At 34.6% G+C, this 23951-nt stretch overlaps 3 protein-coding genes across 3 annotated transcripts; all 3 read right to left on the bottom strand.

The window, feature by feature from the left end:
• Nucleotides 1-1638: 1638 nt before the first annotated feature.
• LOC142851396 (olfactory receptor 5B12-like) lies at nt 1639-2592 on the bottom strand. Its single transcript, XM_075975248.1, has one exon. It carries the CDS (start codon nt 2590-2592, stop codon nt 1639-1641), a length of 954 nt encoding a protein of 317 aa, XP_075831363.1.
• Nucleotides 2593-9058: 6466 nt separating this feature from the next.
• Nucleotides 9059-9994, bottom strand: LOC142851128 (olfactory receptor 5B12-like). Its single transcript, XM_075975036.1, has one exon. It carries the CDS (start codon nt 9989-9991, stop codon nt 9059-9061), a length of 933 nt encoding a protein of 310 aa, XP_075831151.1. The 5' UTR covers nt 9992-9994.
• A 5812-nt stretch (nt 9995-15806) lies between these two features.
• On the bottom strand, nt 15807-16754 carry LOC142851127 (olfactory receptor 5B12-like). The gene has a single exon (XM_075975035.1). The coding sequence runs from the start codon at nt 16749-16751 to the stop codon at nt 15807-15809; it is 945 nt and encodes a 314-aa protein (XP_075831150.1). The 5' UTR covers nt 16752-16754.
• Nucleotides 16755-23951: the final 7197 nt, after the last annotated feature.

Below are 23951 nucleotides of genomic sequence, written 5' to 3'. Positions count from 1 at the left end.
AAAATAAAAATAAATAAAACCGGAAAAAAAATAAATATTATGGATTTATTTTGAACTTTAGTAACTACTGAAAAATGAAACCATGAATTATAAAGAGAGCAAACAGAAATTTATACCATGATTCTGATGAAGAAAAAGGAAGTGGAAATTATGTAAGTATTCTCCAATAAATAAATAATTATAACTAATAACGATAATATAAAACAATTGAAAATAAAAATTTTCATACATACATTAAGTTTAACCTGCAAAGTACATCCTGCCAATTTAAGAAGCAGCATTGCATGTGAATTTTCTAGCATTATACTGATTTAAAAACTAAATTGAAATCTTATTTATTCTAAGATACACTCCAATTCATTATAAATTAATCATATTACCAATACATGAAGACAGATTTTTCTTTTTTAAAAAAATATTTAAAGAAATTACAGACAAGAAATACTTATTGTTTTTTTTATTTTCTAAAACAATCTTTCTTATTTTACATACCCATCCCAGTCCTTCCTCCCCATGCTCCCTCCTCCTGCTCTCCCCACCTTCCACCCACCCACCCACCCACCCACCCACCCAAGCATATACTACTCAGAGAGGGTGAGGCTTTCCATAATGAGTCAAGAAAGTCTGACATATCACTTTGAGACAGGAACAAGGCCCTCCCCCTATATCAAGTCTGAGCAAGATATCCCTCCAAAGAAAATGGGCTCCAAAAAGCCAGTTCAAGCACTACAGATAAATCCTGGTGCCTCTACCAGTAGACCCACAAACTACCTCAGCCACACAACTGTCACCCACATTCTTTGACCCTAGTTTGGGCATTTGCAGGTTTCCCTGATGAAGTCAGTGAACTGCCATTTGCTCAGGTCAACTGTTTCTGTAGGTATCCTTATCATGTTCTTGACCCCTTTGCTCATAGTATCGCTCCTCCCTCTGTTTGAATGGACTCTAGGAACTTGGCCCAGTGCTAGCTGTGGATCTATCCATCTGCCTCCATCAATTGCTGACTGAAGTTTCTTTGATGGCAACTAAGGTAGTCATTAATGAAATTATAGGGGAAGGCCAGTTCAGTTATCTTTTACACTATTGCTTATGGTCGTGTTCATCCTTGTAGATTCCTGGGAATTTCACTAGTGCCAGGTTTCTTGATAGCCCCATTTTGGCTCCCTCAACCAAGATATCTCTTCCTTAATCTCTCTCTCTCTTTTCTTTACCTATCAAGACCATCCCATTTCCTCATGTTCTCCTCCACACACCCCTTCTCACCTCTCCCTCCTTTCTACCCACCCTCCCTTCCTCTTTCCCATGCTCTCAATTTTCTCAGGAGTTTTTGTCTATTTCCCCTTCCCAGTGAATCCATGTATATCTCTCTTAGGGTTCTGTTTGTTCCATAATTTCTCTGGGGTCATGTATTAATGATGGCTATCCTTTGATTTACATCTATTGTCCACTTATTAAGTACTTAGTTATGAAAAAAACAATGACATCTTGAAATTTACAGGCAAATGGAGGGAACTAGAAAAATCCATCCTGAGTGTGGTAAACCTGACCCAGAGAGACAAACACGATATGTACTCACAAATAAACTACTCTTTAAAGATAAAAGTTCAAAGTTTCAGATGCTTGAAAAATAAATCAGAATTAAACGACTAATTTCAGTGAAGAATTTAGTTTTCCAACAACTTTCTTGAATGCGTTTTTGACATCTTTGTTCCTCAGGCTATATACCATAGGATTCAGCATAGGGATAACCATGGTGTAAAACACAGACGCAATTTTGTCTGTGTTCATGGAATGATGAGTTCTGGGCTGTAAGTACATGAATATGAGTGACCCAAAGAAGATGGATACAGTAGTGAGGTGAGAAGAACAGGTAGAAAAGGCCTTTCTCTGTGCTTCAGCTGAATGCATCCTCAGGATAGTGATGAAAATCAGCATGTACGTTCTCAAGATGACCACAAGAGTGAAAACAATATCCATTGTAGCCAAGAGAAGGAGTGTAATCTCATTTATGTAGGTATCAGAACAAGAAATGTTCAGCAAGGGAGGAATGTCACAGAAAAAGTGATTAATCACATTGGAATGACAGAAGGAAAGGTGAAACGCAAGCGCAACATGGATGGAGGATTGCAGGATTCCACACATATAACAGCAGGCGACCATTAGGACACAGGTGGTACTTGTCATGATGGTAGTATAGTGCAGCGGTTTGCACACTGCTGCATGGCGGTCATAGGCCATTGAGGCCAGAATCAGACTTTCAATAGCGCCAAAGGCTACAAAGAAGAACATCTGGGTAGCACATGCGTTGTAGGATATAACCTTATTTCCTGTGAGAAACCCAACCATTACCTTTGGAGCAACTGCTGAGGCATAAACACAGTCCACCAGGGAGAGATTACTGAGGAAAAAGTACATTGGAGTGTGGAGTTGGGGGTCCATCAGAATCAACATGATCATCCCAAGATTCCCAAACAGTGTTATCAAATAAATGAGAGTGAAGACAATAGACAAAGGAATTTGCAATTCTGGGACATCTGTTAGGCCCACAAGAATAAATTCTGTAATCTCTGAAATATTCTCCATCAGTGTCATTTGGCAATGATCATGATGAGTTCCTAAAATAAATAAAATTACATACTATTTAAATATCACCAGAATTATAATCTATGACAAAGGTTTTTACACAGTTATTCTTGTGAAGGACACTGTTTAGAAAATGATGAACTTCATTCTGGGGAACTGCAGGCAGTGGGCTCATGTGGAAATAGTGAATATGGACAAAGAGCTTCTTTGCTACCACAGATGGCCAATATATCTGTGTGACCCCATTCTATTTCCATTAAATAAGGTGTTTCTTACTCCATTAAATCATACAATATTCATCATTATTAATTTTAATACTTTCATGAATTTGTGTATAAAATAAACCTTGAAACTTTAGTCAGCAGTAGAGACTGAGGATGTATGACTTTTATATATCTGCACAAAATCTTTAAAACGAATTTTGCATGTCTGGTATATCTTTCACCACTCTAAAGATATACAGTGATCTTGGAGTCTGATTGAGACACACACAAGTTTTCTATCTATTTAATTAGACCCCATAATTAGATTCAGAAATGTGGGTGTGCTCTTCTTCCTTTTAAATGTTAGCACTTTTATAGGATATTTTATGGTATCTTCATACATTTCAGCAGGACAAAATGTAAGGAAACAATTTTTCAAAACTGTTGAGCAAATATATACCCACTTTCTCTTCATGCCATAAACTTTTTCACATAGATTAATGTTTTCCCTTATTTACCATTAACTATGTCTGTTTGCTTTGTGTTTTGAGAGAAGAGAGAAAATAAGAAAATTGCTTTCATGCTTCTATAGAGAACCGGTACTCTTCAGCAACTCATATCACATGGCATAGATGATTGACCTACCTCCACAGTGGCTCAAATGACATATGACTGCTACTGGTTTCTCTTTGAAAGACCCTCAACCCGAGAGAAACCTCTTGGTTTCTGGGACATACTAACACTCAGCAGCAAACATAATTCTTATTCAATAAAGGAGAAGATATATAAGGATATCTATTAACTGAATGTGATTTTCTCCCTACCTCAAAGCTTCAGTGCATTGGATTTATTTTTAGTGTAGCCATCGCCTTAGCAGCTTCTGAAAGGGAATCATCTGATCCTGAGCATCAAAATGTAAACAATATAAAGCAATGTAAAACAATGGTGGAAAAACATTGAAACAAAAAAGAGAAAATAACTCACAGTCTGTCTATAGTATGGATATTCAAGTTTTGGCATTATTTTCTATTTTTTCACTTAGAAAATAAAAAATGGCTTGATTTCATGTCCCTTACAGTTGTAAGTTACTACTGTTACATATTATAATACTTACCATTGTTCTAGGAACAGACAAGTGTCAAAAGGGAATGGAGAATGAAATGCTTCATGCCTAGAGTACTGTCCTGGCATCCACACCTAGGAATTTATTGTAAAGAATGCTTTGATTTCCTTTCTGCAAAACACGGCTGTAGAACAGACTTCTGGCTTGTACTTTTGTCAGTATCAAGGCAGAGGTTTCAAGCTCTTTATAGTCTCAGGAGAATAAGTATAAGAAAGTAGGTATCTCTGGAGAATTGAGATGCCTTGTTAGCTATTTATTATGACCTTAATAGAGACATCAAGAAGTTTTGAATTTTTGTGAAAAGTCCTTATGAGGATGTGAGAGAATAGATGCTTAGAGGGAAGGGACTCTAATTATTAACTTAGAAAATAAAAACAAAATTCCATAGACTCTCAGGAGCAGGTACCCATCCAGGGTCATTAGCTTTGTCACTTGGTTTTAGGACATCATTTTTTTCTTTCTAGCTGAATTTTAATAAAATACCAATTTTCTTATCACCACAGATCACTTCTAAGATTTTTCTTTATAAATCCCTTTTACAAATTTATCAACATATATGTATATATATATATATATATATATATATATATATTCATCAATGTGCAGAAGTTTGAGATATAGTGAGACACATATACATGGTGCTATAATCATTGTGTAAACCAGTAAAATTATCATTATTCGTTTTTAAAATGTACCTGTTGATATGAAAAATCCAAAGTATTGTTTTGTAGTTATTAAAATATACACTATGTTTTTCTTAGCTAATGTGATCTTTTTGTAGTATGTTTATATCAAATTAATAGGAGTAAGTAATTTTTTCTCTTTAAAATTTGAAAGTACACCCATAAAGTCTCACCATGACTGCTGAAATATGAGAGAAACAAGATCAACAACCCGAGGTGAACATGACAAAGAACATGAGGGCTCAACCCTACCATAAGAAGCCAAGGCAATTCAAGAATGTTGAAAGTGTAAAATAGTCTTGTGCAGGGAAAAGCCCAGCAATTAGACATGCAATAAAAATAATCAAACACAAAAAAATAAAAATAAAAAATAAAATAAAAAAATAATAATCAAACACAAAAACACATATACGAGTGAAATTAAAGTGACCAGGTTTATTTAGGTACACACACACATACATTTATAAATATATGCATATATTTATATATGCTATATACATATATTGTTATATATGTGTGACAATAATCAAGAAAAAAGAGGCTGCAAAATTGAAAGATAACAAAGAGAAGTATTTTAGAGAACTTTAAGAAAAGAGAAGACACAAATTATTTAATGATATATTAAATAAAAAATTAAATTATATAAATGCATTTTTTTCTACATAGTTTTTCATTTAAAGTGCAATAATTTCTTCCTTTTGTCAACATGGTCAAGAACAGTTATCCATCTGTATTTATCATGGGATTAATCTTCAAATGTTTTTTAAGCAACCTTTTGCCATTTTACTGAACTATAATGCTTCTGCAAACTGCAAGTATCCTCTGAGGTAAAAGTCTCAGAAGTTGTTTTATATGTAACTCAGCTAAAAATTAAGAATATAGTGGCTGGCATGGGGCTTGGGAACTGGGGAAATGTGATGAAGAATGACTGTGTTCTAATTTCAAAGAATCTTTGTACTTTGTGTGAACCTGTGACATAAAAATAGAATCAATTTCCTTGTGTAAAATTTACAATAAAAGACGGAGGTTTGAAGCTTGGGGTGGAAGAAGAACCTGCAATGCAGCTGATAGCCTGTGTTCGTGTACTCACTTTACCTTACAGACATCCCAGGTTCAAGACCCACTTCTCAGTTTGAGTGGGAGTGGAGGAATAGGATGTTCTTCCCTGGGCAAGGACCTAGAGAGCTGAGGCCTCCAAGCAGGATCCCAGAAGCTTGCTTCTCCAGCGGCAGTTTGGGCCAAGGCTCTGGTGGCTATAGAAGCAGTGGGGAATGGAAGCTGGTGTATGGAGGCTGCTAGGGGTCTCCTGGGCTTGATGAGTGGGGGCAGGAAAATGGGATGTTCCTCCCCAGGCAAGGGCCAAGAGAGCTGAGTCCTACAAATGGGAGCCTAGAGGCTTACCTCTCAAGCAAATTATTATTCATTAGTCAAGTATAATTTCCAGTTGCAATTGTTATTTAATTTAAAAATTAGAAATGGAAATTTCTCCTGAGAAGAATAGGTTTTCTTCTGTGAAAAGCCCCCAAATAGATTATACAATCCCATGTGTTAAGTCCTAGATACATATATATTTATATATAAATATTATATATATTTATAAATATTTACTATATTATGTATTATATGTATTTATGCAATCTGGGTCAGTCCTATATAATACACATAAACATACATGTTTATACACAATATGTACATATATGTATATACATGACTAAATGGATATAATAGTTTAAGCATATATGTATTATGTACAATTTATATTAAATTAAAGAAGAGAAAGTCAAGAATTTGAGAGACAGTAGGTGCTGGAAGAAGTTGAATGTGAAAATAACAAAAAGATAATATTTATACATAAACATTTCAGAGAAATAGTTTAAAGTGAAATGTATTCATATTTGGAAAAAATGAACCATCCATTTGAAGAAAAGAAAAATGAGACATAAACAGGTAGACTACATTGCTCTCCCTCCATTCCCCTCCTCCCCAGTCCCCCTAGTCTGGAAGCTGTTTGCCCTTCCCTCAGTCTCTTGCTATGGCTTTGAAACTCACTTCATACCAGCATTACTTGCTTCCAGAGAACCTGTAGTCATACACGTGTTTCTGTTCCCCTCCCCTTCTCCTATTCTAGTTGCTTATGCAACATTCCGCCTCCAAGCCTTGGAAAGATCCTATTTCAGGGTTTTGCAGGCTGATGCGTTTCCTTGACTCAGATCACCTCCACTGTACCAAACTCCAGGCTTACAGTGGTTACACATCTGTATGGCTACAAAACTTGATGAGTCGCTGGAAACTCATCTACTCATGCTGTTTCCAGCTCTGCGGTCTTTCCCAGGTCACACAGCTTAAGGCAGCCAAGAATCCCGTATAAGACACAGAGTCAAAAAAGAAGTCAGCATGCTTAGAAATCATTACAGAAACAGAGACAGTATGCAAATCCAAAAATGTATACATTTCATAAAATGCAATTCCCTAAAGAAATATCTTCCAAGGAAAACGATGTGAATGAACCCCAAAACAAATAAATTGAAAGAATAATTATAAACTTATCAAAAGTTTCAAAGTGTTTGAAGAAGACATTAGCAAGCAGATCAGTGAAATTAACATGAATAGCAATAACAACCCAACAGATGCCCAAGAAAACAGAAACAAATAATAGAGTACAATGTCAAAAACAGCATGGTATTCAAAAACTGGTATCAGTTCCATCCATTTTCCTGCAAAATTCAAGATGTCATTTTTTTCTGCGGTGTAGTACTCCATTGTGTAAATACACCATATTTTCCTTATCCATTCTTCAGTTGAGGGGCATTTAGATTGTTTCTAGGTTCTGGCTATGGCAAACAATGCTGCTATAAACATAGTTGAGCACATGTCCTTGTGGCATGATTGAGTATCCTTTGGATATATATCCAAAAGTCGTATTACTGGGTCTTGAGGAAGGTTGTTTCCTAATTTTCTGAGAAATAGCCACACTGGCTCACTCATAAGTGGTATTTAAATACAAAGTAAAGAAAACCAGCCCACAAATCACAATCCCAGAGAACTTAGACAACAATAAGGACACTAAGAGAGACATACACAGATCCAATCTACATGGGAAGTAGAAAAAGACAAGATCTCCTGAGTAAATTGAGAATATGGGGACCTTGGGAGAGGACTGAAGAGGATGGAAAGGAAGGGAGGGGAACAGAGAAAAATGTAGGGCTCAATAAAAACCAATAAAAAACTGATATCAGTATAGGGATAGAAATATTGAAGGGCACTAAAATTAAAATGAAGGTGGAATTATCAAACTAAATAACCAAACTGAAAATGTCAGAGAACACATGTGTATAACCGTACCACTGGCCATGAAGGTACTGCCACCTAATAACTGCTGGAAGAAACAGTTTTCTCTAACAGCGTAGTCAATACTAATTTACCATACATTACTGGATGGCCACACATCAAGGACTGTTTGACTTGGTCTTAAATGGAGAAAAAAATGTGCATAAAGATAGATGGGTAGAGAAGAAAAGTTGAGAGAGAAGGGATAAATATGACAAAAGATTGTATATAACACTCATGAAAGTAGTAGAACTTGTACAATATATTTGAAACTATACTATTTCTTGATCTCTCTTCTCTCTCTCTCTCTCTCTCTATATATATATATATATATATATATATATATATATATATATATATATTCATGATTTTTCATCAAAGTGGTTTCTTGTAACTGTCCTGAGATATAAAATAAAGTTCAAGAAACCCATAGAGGTTACCAATGATAGAATAGATAATGCAGGTTTGTCTTTCTGGAACAATGAGTTTAGACCTTGTTTTGACTTACATGAGTATGTGTGATGAGATATCTACAGGAATGTGGTTGTAACTAACATAGAAGCACCATTAGAATGTCCAATCACCATGTCTGACAACTGAGGGTAAAATGAATTACTAGAACCCAATAAACAAATTTCAAGTAGTGTGACTTGATAGTCTCCATTAGATATCAATAGCTTGCCACTATCATTCTCTGTATCAGACTATGGGAGTATTGTTACCTTCTGAGCTCTGGAACCTGGTGAGTTTCATTAGCATCCTGAATCTTTTAAATTTTGGGAGATGTCTGAGCTGTGACTTTTGTTTATTTCCTGAGACATTAAAGCTATCTCCATTCTCAAGAAACTAATTTCTCACTCCAGAGGAAGTAATTATACAGTAGTTCATACAGACGATGTGGTGGCACTATGAGGTATTATAGTATATATGATTACAATGTTGAATTTCAGAGTGAAATGACTAATTTCTATAACAGAATATCCCATCCTAGAAGAATGAATAGAAGTAGCTTTATCTATGAAAATATGTTCAGAAATATTAAATATTAAAGTCAGGAAATAATGATTTTAAGATATTCATCAACAAAAATAACATGAAGTGTTACATCATTTTCAAACATGTAACACTAAATTGATGAATCACAGTGAAGATACCGCTTTTCCAAGAAACTTCCTGAATGCATTCTTGACTTCTTTGTTCCTGAGGCTATAAACAAGAGGGTTAAGCATGGGAATAACCATGGTGTAGAACACAGATGCCATTTTGTCAGTATCCATATAATGACTGGAACTGGGTTGTAAGTACATGAAGATAATTGTGCCATAGAAAATGGAAACAGTGGTGAGGTGGGATGCACAGGTGGAGATGGCTTTCTTTCGGCCCTCAGCAGACTGCATCCTCAGGATTGCAACAAAAATAAGTAGGTAAGAGGTAAAGATAACCAATAGAGTAAAAGCGACATTGAATGCTGCCAACACGAACAGCACAATTTCATCTGTGTAGATATCAGAACAAGAAAGAGCAAGTAGTGGGGGAATATCACAAAAAAAGTGATTCACCACATTGGAATTACAGAACGAAAGTTGGAAAGTAAAGGACACATGAATGGAAGATTGCAAGATTCCATTTATGTAAGAACCAGAAACAAGCAGAACACACGTTGTAGTTGTCATCGTGGTGGAATAATGCAAGGGTTTGCACACTGCTGCATGACGGTCAAAAGCCATTGAGGCCAGAATGAAGCTTTCAATAGTAGCAAAGGTTGCAAAGAAGAACATCTGGGCAGCACATGCATTGTAGGATATGATCTTGTATCCTGTAAGAAACCCTTCTATTACCTTGGGAGTGACTGCTGAAGCATAAACACAGTCCACGAAGGAAAGATTACTGAGGAAAAAGTACATTGGAGTGTGGAGTCGGGAGTCCATCATAATCAGCACCAGCATTCCAAGGTTCCCAACCAGTGTGAACAAATAAATGAAGGTGAAGATGACAAATAAAGGGACCTGCAGCTCTGGGACATCTGTTAATCCCACAAGAACAAATTCCATCACTTCCGAAATATTCTGCATCAGTGCTATTTGGGAATTGTGACAGGTTCCTAGAATGAAAAGAAGAAATGTAAAAAAAAAATTCTATTCAGAACTTAACACAGTGATTTTTAAGTATGATTAAGTTCTCTTATTCACAAAACAGTATTCTCTAGTGTGATGGAGAGTACACTGGACTTTGGTTTGAAAAGTGCTAAATAGAGCCATTATCTGGGAGTAGAGAAAATAGAAACTTTTAATTCTTTGCTCCTATTAGGGGTCCCTATTAAATTTATGGCTTATTTCAGTTTTCTTATTTTAGTAACCCACAAAGGACCTGTTATTTTCAATAATTTTCAAACACACCTGTCTAAAAGATACATGAAAGTCTTACTTTGAAGCATTAACAATATAGGAAAATGCAATTACTATATGTTAGTAGCAAAGTATATATAATTCATTTCCAGTGCCTGACAGTTAACCAAGTTCAATGCCCTAGCTGTGTCTATGCACTGATATAGGGTACTGCCCCATAGATATTCAGTTTTATATTTAATTTGATAAGGACTTTTCTTAGAATTTTTACTTTGAACCTTTGATCAGATGATCACTATTCATGGGCCATTTTATTTGTGAAGTTTATAAATGGTGCAGGTTCCTAGAAACCTAAAAACATAGTTCTTTCAAAAAGTAGAAACAATTTTAATTTCTTTCTTTACATGTAATGGGCCTTATATTTTTCAGAGGATGATATTTTTTATTACCATCAGAGAAGTTTGTTACATTTGTTTTTGAGAGAGATAAAGTAAAAGCCAGGGAAGAGTTACTTTTGTTCTCTCTACATAATATGTAACCTCAAACATGAAGTATTTCACGGTGTACCACGTTGTAACATTGTCATATTGGATTAGATGACACTTGATTATGCAGCTATGTTTACATATGAGCCTGCCTCTTAAATTGAGATCAACATTTAGCTTTGGAATAGTGTGCATTTTCCTCCCTCTGTACTGATACTATTTTATATTCAAGACACCAGATGTTGTAATTATATACTTTTAAAATGACTGAGGTGAAAATAATCCTAATTCCCAGAAGTATCTTCAAGTACATTATAAGTAAAGTGTAAGTTCTCCCAAGCTATAAAAGATATTAAAATTTTTAAATTATGCAAATCATGTCTGCTACCTTCTATGGCCTTGCTCATATTTTCTTGGTTTCTTCAATGTTTAGCTCATGATATTAATGTCTAGAGTTTGATACCCTCAGGAAAAGGGACCCAGTAATTGATATTTTTAAATTGAGGTTGAAAGTAATACAACCTTCTGAAATTAAAAATGAGCTATAATTGGTGAACTTCTAATCCTGTCGAACGTTATCAATATTAGAAAATTAGAGCATGATCTTCCTCTGGAGTGAAATAATCACAAAAAAATCTAAAGATTTTTAGACAGAAAAGCTTGCTGCCCTTGTGCAGCCTCATAGTGTAAAGCACAGTAGGTCAAACATAAGATTATTATCGATAATGATAGCTCTGTGTCCTACCTGCCTTACTTTTAAGACATTAGCTTCATTTTTTATTTGCACTTATGAAACAAAAATAACCAGATAGTTTAACTCTATTTCTAGCTCAGACTAGAGATACACAAGTATTTTTAATACTTACTGTCTTGGAAGGAACAGACCAAGAGGAGTAAAAAGAAGAGGTCTGAAATATTTCATGTCCACATCACTGGCCTAATATCTATATCAATAAAAGAATCTTTCTGTTCTTATTTTCCATTGGTAGATATCTGCTAAGGAATGGAATCTGGTCTTGTATTAATGCCAACATCACAGCAGAAAGATCAAACTATAAATGTATCTCAGGGGTAGCAGTACACTTGAGCAATATCTCTTGAGACTTATCAACCCACATTGGCTTTTAGCCTTATCTTGCTAGCGACAATAGAGGATATTGTTTGGATTTAGTGTAATATCATTTACAGACATTGGGGAATAGAAGAAGAGCTAAAAGAGAACAGCCTCCAGTTATTAATCACAGGTCTTCCATAAGCAGGTTGAATGTTTCATTAATTTTTTTACTTAAGAAAGTTTAGCAACCTATACTGATCACATATTTTCTCAAAAGTTAAAAGATAGCCCTGGAACATTTTATTCTTTCATTTTAAGCCTTGCAAACAGGAAACTTTCTTTTCTTTTTTGCCATACTGATAATTTTCTTTTTTGTTCTTTTTTTTATTGAGCTCTATACTTTTCTCTGCTCCTCTCCCTATCTATCCCCTCCCCTTCAACCTTCTCCCAAGGTCCCCATGCTCCCAATTTACACAGGAGATCTTGTCTTTTTCTAATTCCCATGTAGATTAGATCCATGTAAGTCTCTCTTAGGGTCCTCAGTGTTGTCTAGGTTCTCTGGGATTGTAAATTACAGGCTGGTTTTCTTTGCTTTATGTTTAAAAATGACTTATGAGTGAGTACATGTGATAATTGTCTTTCTGTATCTGGGTTACCTCACTCAAAAACGATGTTTTCTTGCTCCATCAATTTGCCTGCAAAATTCAAGATGTTAATTTTTTTCTACTGTGTAGTACTCCATTGTGTAAATGTACCACATTTTTCTTATCCATTCTTCAGTCAAAGGGTATTTAGGTTGTTTCCAGTTTCTGGTTATGACAAACAATGCTGCTATGAACATAGTCAAGCACAGGTCCTTGTGGCACAATTGAAAATCCTTTGGATATATACCCAAAAGTGGTATTATTGGGTCTTGAGGAAAGGTTGTTTCCTAATTTTCTGAGATATCCAAAGGGGCTGTACAAGCTTGCATTCTCACCAGCAATGCAGGAGTGTTCCCTTACCCCCCAGTCTCTCCAGCATAAGTTGTCATCAGTGTTTTTGATGTTGGCCATTCCTACAGGTGTAAGAAGGAATCTCGGAGTTGTTTTGACTTGCATTTCTCTGATGGCTAAGGATGTTGAACATTTTCTTAAGTGTCTTTCAGAAACTCCCAGTGATCCCACTGAAATCAGGAACAAAACTTGTTTTTCTTGACACAAAGTATATCATTTAGGTATATGTTTTTCTACTTCATTTGAAACTTTGAGGCATCCCATATTATCCTCCAGGGCCTTTCCATGAAATTTTCTCTGACATCCCTGTTGAGATAATCTCTGTAATCTCCGGATGTAGCCTGGGTTCCACAACCATTGCCCCTATCTTTTCTGACCAATAATACTAACACTTCAGCTAAACTCTAGGCTTCTATATGGACTAGAACTGATTCTGTATGGAACCTCTCATAGGTAAATTCTGTACTTCATCGAGCCACTCTTAACGTCAACCTTCTAATTTCTCATTTGCTTATGCAGAGACTAGCCGATTGAACTACCTATTCACACATTCTCAAAAATAAAACTGAAACAAGTCCAAGCTCCAACCACATAGTATCTATCGTAGACTTTCTCCCTTGGTTTCACCAAAAAAGATCTCTATTCTCTCATTAGGACACTCTCTAGATATCTCTTAACACATAGGAACCTCCTACACCATGTCCCGCATCTATAAAACCATATCTACCCACATACTCTAGGCTTGGACAGTAGGGAGAATACTGAGCCCCATCTCAATCCCCTCTGTCCAAATGAATTCATTCCATCCAAGATATTTCCAACTTCTAGTCTCACCTGCTCACAAATCCTGCTTTGTGCCCAAGACTAATTAAAGAAATTCACAATGCCATTTATCATTCCAAATATACCAACAATTTGAACTTTCAGGCCAGTATCTTTTCAATAAAACTTTTCAGATATGTAGAAATACTTAAAAAAATGGGAATTTTGAATATGAACCACAGGACACAGAGCTTACAAATAAAATCATAAACTTCATTAAAGAATTCAATAAGTCTAAGGAAGATACAAAAAATGGGTAAATGAAGTTAAGAAGATAGACCTTAAGGATACCAATCGCATGAGTAATAAAAGCAAAACCAGGAGACTGATCAAAGTTAAAGAAGACAATCCAAGACTTTAAAATAGGTTTCAGTCTGATTATAGAAACATTAAAGAAGACTGCAACTAAGACAAAGATGGAACTTAAAATCCCAATAATACCTAGAAAACACAGAAGATGCTCTATGTTAATGTCAGGTCCACTTTTCAATGTTCAGTAAATTATGTAGATGTTGTCTTTAGCAATGGGGCATTTCATCAGTTTGTGTAGAGCAACCAAATTCCTAAGAATATCCAGTGTTGGTTGGTGATTCTTGTTCTCACGGTCTTATAAAAACAATCAGAAAAGAGGCATAACATATAGTTAGCAAACTTGTGCAGACTCCTGCAGGTCCTGTGCTCATTAATTCAGTCTCTTTGAGTGCATCTGAGCCCTGATTTGTTAATTGAGTAGACCACATTCTTTATGTCCTCTCACTAATACAATCTTTTTTACCTCTCTTCCATGGTACTTTCTGATCATGGAGGAGAATGGACCAGATGAAGATATCAACTTATGTAAATGTCATCAGAAAAGGTTGTGGAGAATCACCAGTACTTTATGATGTTTACAATTTCCATGAGGAATTTTTAAAAGCTAAGATTCACATACACGCACACACACACATACACACACACGTATATACATATGTATGATATCAGAATTATTTTCAGTTCTGGGTTAGCCTACTTTTGATGATTTACATAAAATTTCATAAAATTATTTCTCACAACAAATGAATTATATACTTTTACATAAATGGGCCACATTTTTTTACCTATTCACTAGTTTATGTACCTCTATGCTATAGCCAGAGGAATAGTGAACATGAATAAGCAGGTATCTCTAAAGTACGACATAGGATCATTTGGGAAAATATCCAAACATGGTACAATTTGAGACTTGAGGTAGACCTATCCCCAGCTTCATAAGGTAGCACCACTCTGATTTCCAAAAATATCTGTACAAGTTTCTAGCCCAGCATCAATGAATAAGTGTTCCTGTCTTTTCTTTACATTCTTACCAACATTTGTTGTCATTTGTTTTATTGATCTTAGCCAATATGTCTACTATAAGATAAAATCAATAATAGTTCTAATTTCAATTTCCCTGATGACAAAGGATTTGAAGACTTCTTACGTGTTTCTTGTCTATGTATATCATCTTTTGAGAATCTGTTTGGTATTATAATCCACATGCAATTATGCTATTTGCTTTATTGATTTCATCATATAGAAAGTTCTTTGAAATATATATTTATACCCTCTATGAGTTATATAATTTGAATATATATGTATATATAATTCAGTATGCCATTTTCTCAATGATGATGTACTCTGACATATAGTGGCATTCAGTTTTATGAGATGGCAATTATTGTTGGCATGTTCTCTGTGTTATTGGTGTACTTTACAATATTCCATCCTGTACCAAGGAGTTAGGAAAACAAATGCTAATTGGGGTGCAAGAAAAATGAAAATATAATTTATTGTCAGTGATTTTTTTAACTAATTTGTGTAGCTACTATGGATATCTGTGTGAAGAATTCTAAAAATGATAAAAAATGATATAATTAAGCTCTACTATACTTACAATGACACTTTACTATGCCTTGATATATGACCAAAGGAGTCAACATCATGTTAAACTGTTACTTTTGCAGCTGTGTTTATTGATGTTATTTTCACAACAGTTTGGAAATGGGTACTATCTACAATCACTTCAACCAATGAATAGAAAGAAATGTTGTAGATGTAATCTGTGGAAAATTATTCAATTGTAAATGACAGATATGAAATAATTACAAGTCAAATATTCTTAAACAGTACAGGCACAATGAAAGATTTCAAGTCTTGAAACAAATGTGTTAATTGATTAAGCCAAGTAAAGACAGTACTTTTCCAGCAAACTTTTTGAATGCCTTCTTGACCTCTTTGTTTCTCAGGCTATAGACCAGAGGATTCAACATGGGGATGATCATGGTGTAAAACACAGATGCCATTTTGTCTCTGTCCATGGAGTGACTGGAGTTGGGTTGTAAGTACATGAAGATGATTGTTCCATAGAAGAGAGAAACAGTGGTGAGGTGTGATGTACAGGTTGAGAAGGCCTTCTTTCGGCCCTCTGTTGAATGCATCCTCAAGATAGCAATGAAAATAAGTAGGTAAGAGTTCAAAATAACCAAGAGAGCAAAAACAACATCAAATGAAGCCAACATAAAGACTATAATCACATTTATGTGGGTATCAGAACATGACAGAGCAAGTATTAGGGGAATATCACAGAAAAAGTGATTAATCACATTGGAATGGCAGAAGGAGAGGTGGAAAGTAAAAGCAACATGAATGGAGGATTGGAGCAATCCATTGATGTAACAACAGGTAACAATTAGGACACATGTGGTCCTTGTCATGGAGGTTGAGTAATGTAGGGGCTTACACACTGCTGCATGACGGTCAAAAGCCATTGCAGCCAGGAGGAAGCTTTCAACAGTGGCAAAGGCTATCAAGAAGAAAATCTGAGTAGCACATGCGTTGTAGGATATGACCTTGTTTTGTGTGAGAAACCCTTCCATTACTTTGGGAGTGGCTGCTGAGGAATAAATGAAGTCCACCAGGGAGAGGTTGCTGAGGAAGAAGTACATGGGCGTGTGGAGTCGGGAGTCCAGTAGAAACAATATGATCATGCCCAGGTTCCCAGTCAGTGTGATCAAATAAATGAGAGTGAAAATGATAAATAAAGGAACCTGGAGCTCTGGGGTGTTTGTTAACCCCACAAGAATAAATTCACTCACCTTTGAAGTATTCTCCATGAAAGTAATCTGTGAGTTGATATGAAATATATCTAGGAGAAGATGTACAAATAAAATTTATATTAGCTTATTATTGTCAGATAAAAAATACAAAAAAAGTTCTTGTCTTTATATTTTTAATTTATATACAGAGCAGAATCTACATTTAAAATGATATCCTTTAACTGGGTAAGGTCAGGCATTTTGTTCATATGGAAGAGGTGCAAATGGTACTTCAAACTTTTTTGAAGGCAGTGATTGCCACAGGTGTTCTTTATTATAATTATGGGACTTAATTACATTTGCCTTGAATTTCTTTTATTTTCTTTCATTTGTCGAGACAGGGTTTCTCTGTAGCTTTTTTTTTTTTTTTGGTTCCTGTCCTGAAACTAGCTCTTCTAGACCAGGCTGGCCTCGAACTCACAGAGATCCACCTGCCTCTCCACCCCAAGTGCTGGGATTAAAGCCGCCCAGCCCTTGAATTTCTAACTATATAGTCTGCTTCTAAACTAAACTATCATAGACATGAAAACTACTTGTATTATCTACAAACATTCTTGTTTAAGATATACTTTGAAAACTTATCCAGCAAAGAACATTGTGAAGAACAGTTCATTAAGATTTGGAATTGTATAACTAATTTGAAAATATATTTCCTTCTTCACTGTATCCTTCATTATTTTAAATATAACCAATGATCTGTGACCTTCTCTTGAGATACTTGTACCTAATTTAATCTTCCCTAATTTATGAGGACCTTTGTTGGATCATTTTCTTTAAATATTGTCACCTTTAGGAAACAGTAGATCTGTTCCATACTTTCTGGGTTAAGTGTTGATATATTTATACATGTTAAAATAAAGGTATAGCGTCAGTGGTATGATATAGTAAAAGGAATCGGTGCCTCTGGTGGATGAACTGATTTGCTTGCATATTATTTTCTGACCTCACATATACCTTATGCCATGTTTGTGCACCACTAGTATACACTCAAATAAACATAATAAAAACAAAAAATAAACATAATAAAAAGGAATGAAGCAAAAACTGAGGGTTACGGCCATAGCTCAATTGTAGAGGGTTTGCCCACTTCTACAATACCCTTGGTTTAATCCCAGGAGACAAATTAAAAGAAAATTAGTAAAGGAAGAATTTTTAAAAAGATCGAAGCAAAGATTTGCTTATTTCCCTTCACATATATTTTCTTTTTTTTCTATAAAATAGTGTATCTTCTCCCAACAGCACCGATTTATTTACTTCATTTGAGTTTAAAGAATGAAAACAATAAAATGTAAAAGTCTCTCTTACACTCCCTCTATTCTTACTGTTCACAAACAAACCATATTTCAAAGTGCATCTGGCTCTATTCCCCTCCTTGGTGGATAAGGTGATTAGTGGCTGTGCTATTGTAACTGCAGTAGGAAAGGGCCTTTGGACCCTAAAGATAGCTTTGACTATTGAAATTTTGTCTTTTTTATTTTTCTACACTAATCATCCTTCTTAATCAAAGCAGGAGGCGCTGCTGCCTCACTTTCCTTTAAGGATACCTATCATCCTAGCCTTTTCAAAAGGCATCAGATTATCTGACCGTAGAAATCTGTATAATGTGGTGATATAGAATGGAATAATAAATGAGCCTGAGCCAAAAGACACCTAGAATTTGTGTGTCTGCTTGCAGGGTCTTAAAATTTCTGGACATTATTTTTCCTTTTTCCCTCATTAGTAAATTTTAGTGGTTGGATATTCTCGCTCCAACTACAAGTCTAACTTGCAAGGGAAAATTACTTATTTGCATTTTTTATAATTTAAACTTTTTTTCTGATGCTCTTGCATATATATTTTATGAATATCTTTATTCCCAGTCCCTCTTTCTACAACCCCATTAAATTTCCACTCCCCACCAATCTCTTTCTCATGTTCATTTCTATTCATTTTTTTCATGACCCACTGGGATTAATTGCAGTTAGTAGATATGTGGGTTTGCAGTAATCTCTTGAAGTTTATGGGCTAACAGTGGGTACAGAACTAAAATGTGCCAATCCTCCTTTTCCATGGTCTATCAATAGCTAGTATTTCAGAGGTATAGTTTGGTGTCCTCTAAAAACCTTCCCCTTCATTGACTTAGATTTGGTAGCCTTTTGTGGTTCAGGTGCAGGTAACTACAATTTTTGGTAGTTACCAATTTAAATAATTTTATATAGAGTCTAGAATATAAAATTTTGTATTACTTTAACCCATCTTTCTGCTCTAACAAACTTTCTGTCACTTACTCTAAAATAATCCTTGAGCCTCAGAGAAGGTATGAGTGTTTATCCTAAAGGATGCATGCTTTGAAATTACTTACCAATGTCCTAGGAACTGACAAGTGTTGGAAGAAGGGCTGCAATGGTGAAACACAGATATGTAAAACTTTCATATTTACAGTATTTATACAATGTCCACACCCAGGAAATCATCTTGTGGAGTCTTCTTCTATTCATCCAAATCTGTGAAACTTTGCTGTGAATTAAAATCTGGGTTTCAGCTTAAAAATTTCAAGTTCCGAGTGGTGAGCTTTGCAAGTATTTAGGGGAGCAATGCCATGCCAATTCTTGTTTTTAGATTCTCTTGCATATATATTTCATGAATATCATTTATTTTTAGTTCAACTCTCTAGAGGCCTATAATTCCACATTGTACATCCAAGCAAACACTTTAGAGGTCTATAAACATTTTTCTGAGAGTGTTTATGAGGGTGTTCAGGATTGGCAGTTCAGGGAATAGAGCCTACAATTATCACTTCAGATGGACTACAGACAATTTATGCAAAAAATAACAACAAGCATCATTGAAGTTTCTGAACACATCTTAGAATTATGATTTGCATTCATTATTATCATATTTTTCATCATTTAAAACAAATTTTCAGAGTTCCTCTGAGGAAGATAGTTTGTTTTCTTTTAAAAAAATTCCCACAGTGCAGGGAACCCTGACTGATCTTTGGACTGGAGAGGAAGGGGGAAGAGGATGGGGGAGTGCGAAGGGAGGGGGGAGGAATTGGAAATATTTAAGTAAAAATAAAAAATATACAAAAAATTCCAATTCAAATATATTTGATCATATTTTCATCACCTCTAATATATAGCTTTATCACAAAGCCTTGTTATGTCTCAACAAAAATTTTCTTTCAACATATATTTGTAAAGAAATAATTTAATTTTTTACCACCACAGATTATTTTGGTTTTAATTATATTCTTTTTATAAATATAAATCAATGAATTTATGTGCATTGTACAGTAAAATGACATGATATTGATATACATGATGAATAGATCATTTTGTAACTCTGATTTGCATAGTCCTTATCTTCTGCATCATTATATTTTAGCTTTCAGGTCTTTAATGTTTTTTCCACAATAGTATCCTTTGAATTCATTTAAATAATGCAACAAGATTTTAAAATTAAGCAGCAGGAATGAGTTCTTTCTTTGAAAAACTAAGAGAATTTATTGTTTTTCTGATCTCAAGTTCCATAGTGGAAGTTTCAACAGCTTTAGGTCCACAGCCCCTTAACACACTGGAATCTGCCTGGATAGTTCTTTCACAGAGATCTGTACCCAAGCAATACTGGACTTGTATCTTTGATAGAAAAATGTTTCAAGGAGAGAAAATATGATGCCCACTTAGATTTATGAAAACTAGAAAGAGAAGTTCTCTAAGAACTCTGTGTTAAGTATCGTGACAAGACAAGTGGGCATTTCTTGAAGGAGAGTAATAGTAAGGTGTATTTTTGCATTTATATAAGTGTGCACACCTATGTGTATTTATCCAAGGTTTATTTATAATGGTTACTTTAATGCTAATAGACAAGCACACTCACACCCAAAACCACCCACCCACCCATCCCCTCTTTTTTCTTCTATGCTCTCCTAAAATTTGATTTGTTTCAAGAATAAAAGTTAAAGAATTTTGTCCCAGTAAGCAAAGTTGCAAGGTGTATTTATCAGGAGTATCCTTCTCAAGAGTAGGGTTCTAGAGTTATTGGATTGCACATCATATTAACTCTTGGTAAGCACATTATTGTTGCTGTCTATGATTTCATTGATTGAAGTCTGTCTGTGAATGTATCCTTTAGATATAATGGATTTACTTGCTGCCTATCTGATAATAAGAAACACATTTAAAAAACACATTCTGAATTTGAGAGCCATTGGTCCTTAACAGTGCCATATAATGCCCCCTTACTTTTGTGAGCAGCAAAAGCAGATTAGATCATGAGACAGAACCTCTCCTATGTCTTTCAAGGTCTTTCCCCATTACTGCAATTTCCTATCTCTCTTGCTTGCCTGAGTAATTTCTTTTTTTATTAGTTACTTTTTGGCTGTTGTGATAAAGCTTCATGACCAAAAACAACTTATAGAGGAAAGAGTTCATTTGGGTTAGTAGTTCCAGGGGGTTAAAGTCCATAATGGGGGGATGGCACCAGGTAATAGGATCAGGAACATGGCTAATTACATGTCTTCCCCATGTAGAAAACATAAAACGTGAACTGGGAAAGGGTGAGGCTTTAAACTTTCAAAGCCTATCCCAAGTTCTTCACCTATACTGTCAAACCTACAGTTTCTAAGGCATCCCTAAATGTCATTACCATCTTGAGACCAGGTGTTCCAATATATGAGCCTCTGGGAAATATTTATCATTTAAACCACAGAAGGGCTTAATTGGAGTAAGATTCTTGATCTGTATGGTCAAGTAGCATAATTGTGAAACACAAATTGTGGATAGGTGTTCCTCAAGTTACTTATATCTACAGATAGATGTGTATTTGAGTGGGTATGCACAGAAGTCCAAATGAGAAGCAAACTGGGTAAAGACATTAGAATGAAAACCTATTGTAGATTCATCCATCAACATGGATAAAAATTTGAAATTTAATCCCAGATGGTTCATTGCCAGCACATTTAAAACAAAGTGCAATATGGAAAATATTCTCTGGGCAATATTAATTCCCATGATCATTCTAGCTCAAGGTGTAAAATAAAATTTAAGGAATATATACATGGGAACTTTTCAGAAGTTGGATTTGTCCGTGACAGTGGATTCTATTGCTAAAAGACCAAGAATTTAATGTGGTATCAACTGATAGCATAGATGTCAATGGGCAATAAAATACATGTGATATCTCACCTATGGATGGGTAATGGTCTAGTGAGAGAAGAGTCAGGAATAATCTGGGGAATGTGTGAGGTCTGACCCTGTAGATAAAAAAAAAGTTCACATCATTAACAACTTCTACCCTCAGCTCTCTGCATGGAATGCAGGTATTTGATTTTAACTCCTCCATTGATGAGACATCCCTGTGTGACTAACATTCCTGATTTTCTTAGTGCTTCTCTATGAGTACAAGGGAATGTATTGAAAACTCAACTATGCCATGTTTCTTCCTAACCCCATAACGGCTCCTTCAATCATGATATCTCTTTCCTTGCTCTCATATCTGTCCTTCTTCCATCTAGAGTATCCCATTCCCTCAAATTCTCCTCAACCCTCCCCTTCACCCCTTCTCTTCCCCTCTGCCCCTTCCTTCGGAGTATTTCTAATAAGAAAAGTAATGACACAAGAGTGCTTATCTCTCAACTCTTATACAATGTAAATCTTAAAGACTTACCAAAAACAATAGACATAAATGACTCCCAACAACTGTGGTAAAAATCCTAGAATTTAAAATACCTTGAGTATGTAATAGTATAAAAATCAACCAAAAATGCAACTCTTTTTCATCAGTAATAAAGAAGACATATAAGATACCAAAACGTATTTCCTTTTAATAAAAAAATAAAGAAAAAACACATAAAAATTAACATAGTCAATGTAGTGGGGAAATCTACAATGAAATTGTTGATCAATAAAGAAATAAATTATTTGGGAATTTCCCAAATAAGATATATATATATATATATATATATATATATATATATATATATCCAACGTGAAGATAATTTAAAACTTCTTTGGATATTGTCATCATGAATTAGATCAGTTAGAAACAGAGAATACTCATTAGGAGCTAGAGATAGAAACCCACATGGTAACAATAACATTACTTAGAATAAAAGAGAAGTTTACAGGCAACACAGTGTATGTTCAAAAGACTGTTGTAATATAAATATTAATCCTGATTCTAGACCCAGTTCAACCATTTATATCACACTGAAACAAAACTGTAAACATCAATAATCATCCTCTCACATCTCAGAAACAGGAGTATACTTACAAAAACTTTACAGAAACACAGTGATAGAAAATTTTGCTGTGAAAAAATATATTAGATGTGAATAAACATTTTTTAGAATGCAGGAAATGAAGAGATATTTTAAAATTGTTTTGTTTCTTGCTCTGTTAATAGTTTTCAGCATTTTATACATATTTTCTTTAAGAAAAATACTACTTAAATGTTGACAGTATTTGTATACTGCAACTTAGAACTATATAAATTATGAAGCATACAAATTAACCTACAAATTAATGTTTGTTGATTGCAGTCTGTATTTCCCCTCTAGAATTTATTATTAGTTAAATTTAGTTAATTTGCTTCTACTTCTGAAAACCCTATCACTGAAATTACTTTAACATAATGGTTAAAGATTTCTGTGTCACTAAAAACCATGTGAAATTAAGTTATTTGGGGTGAGAACTTGGAATTTGTCAGGGCAAAATCTTAAGATAAATTTTTATTTTACTAATACCCGAGAACAATATATATCATATAAATATCATGGAGCTATTTTAACTTTAATATTTATTGAAAAATGAGGTCATGAATTATAAAGAAAGGAATAAGAAGTATATACTATGAATAAAAGGAAAAACAAGATGGGAAAATTATGTAATCTACTCTAAAAAGAAGTAGTCATAATTAATAATGATAATAAAACAATTAAAAATATAACTGTTTTCATACACACATAAAGTCAAACTAAAAATATTATGTATCAAATTATGAAGTGATATTGCATGTGAAATTCTATGACATAATATTGATTTAAATATTAAAATGATATCTCATTTCTTGCTAGGTCCACCCCAATTTCACTATAAATTAGTTATATAACCAATTCATGAATTCAGATTTTGGTTTTATAAACTAACAATTCAAACCATACATACAAAATAATTACATACAAATTATTCCTCAAGGATACAGGTCCGACGTTTCACATTCTCAAGAAATACTTTATAA

Source organism: Microtus pennsylvanicus, chromosome 5, assembly GCF_037038515.1.
Source record: "Microtus pennsylvanicus isolate mMicPen1 chromosome 5, mMicPen1.hap1, whole genome shotgun sequence".
Classification (NCBI taxonomy): domain Eukaryota; kingdom Metazoa; phylum Chordata; class Mammalia; order Rodentia; family Cricetidae; genus Microtus; species Microtus pennsylvanicus.
The sequence above is the reverse complement of the archived record's forward strand: the minus strand, read 5'-3'. Positions and strand labels throughout refer to the sequence as shown.

What these genes read in the sequence shown, in the direction of transcription:
- LOC142851396 (XM_075975248.1), bottom strand. Translation starts at nt 2,592, where the DNA reads ATGACACTGATGGAGAATATTTCAGAGATTACAGAATTTATTCTTGTG.
- LOC142851128 (XM_075975036.1), bottom strand. Translation starts at nt 9,991, where the DNA reads ATGCAGAATATTTCGGAAGTGATGGAATTTGTTCTTGTGGGATTAACA.
- LOC142851127 (XM_075975035.1), bottom strand. Translation starts at nt 16,751, where the DNA reads ATGGAGAATACTTCAAAGGTGAGTGAATTTATTCTTGTGGGGTTAACA.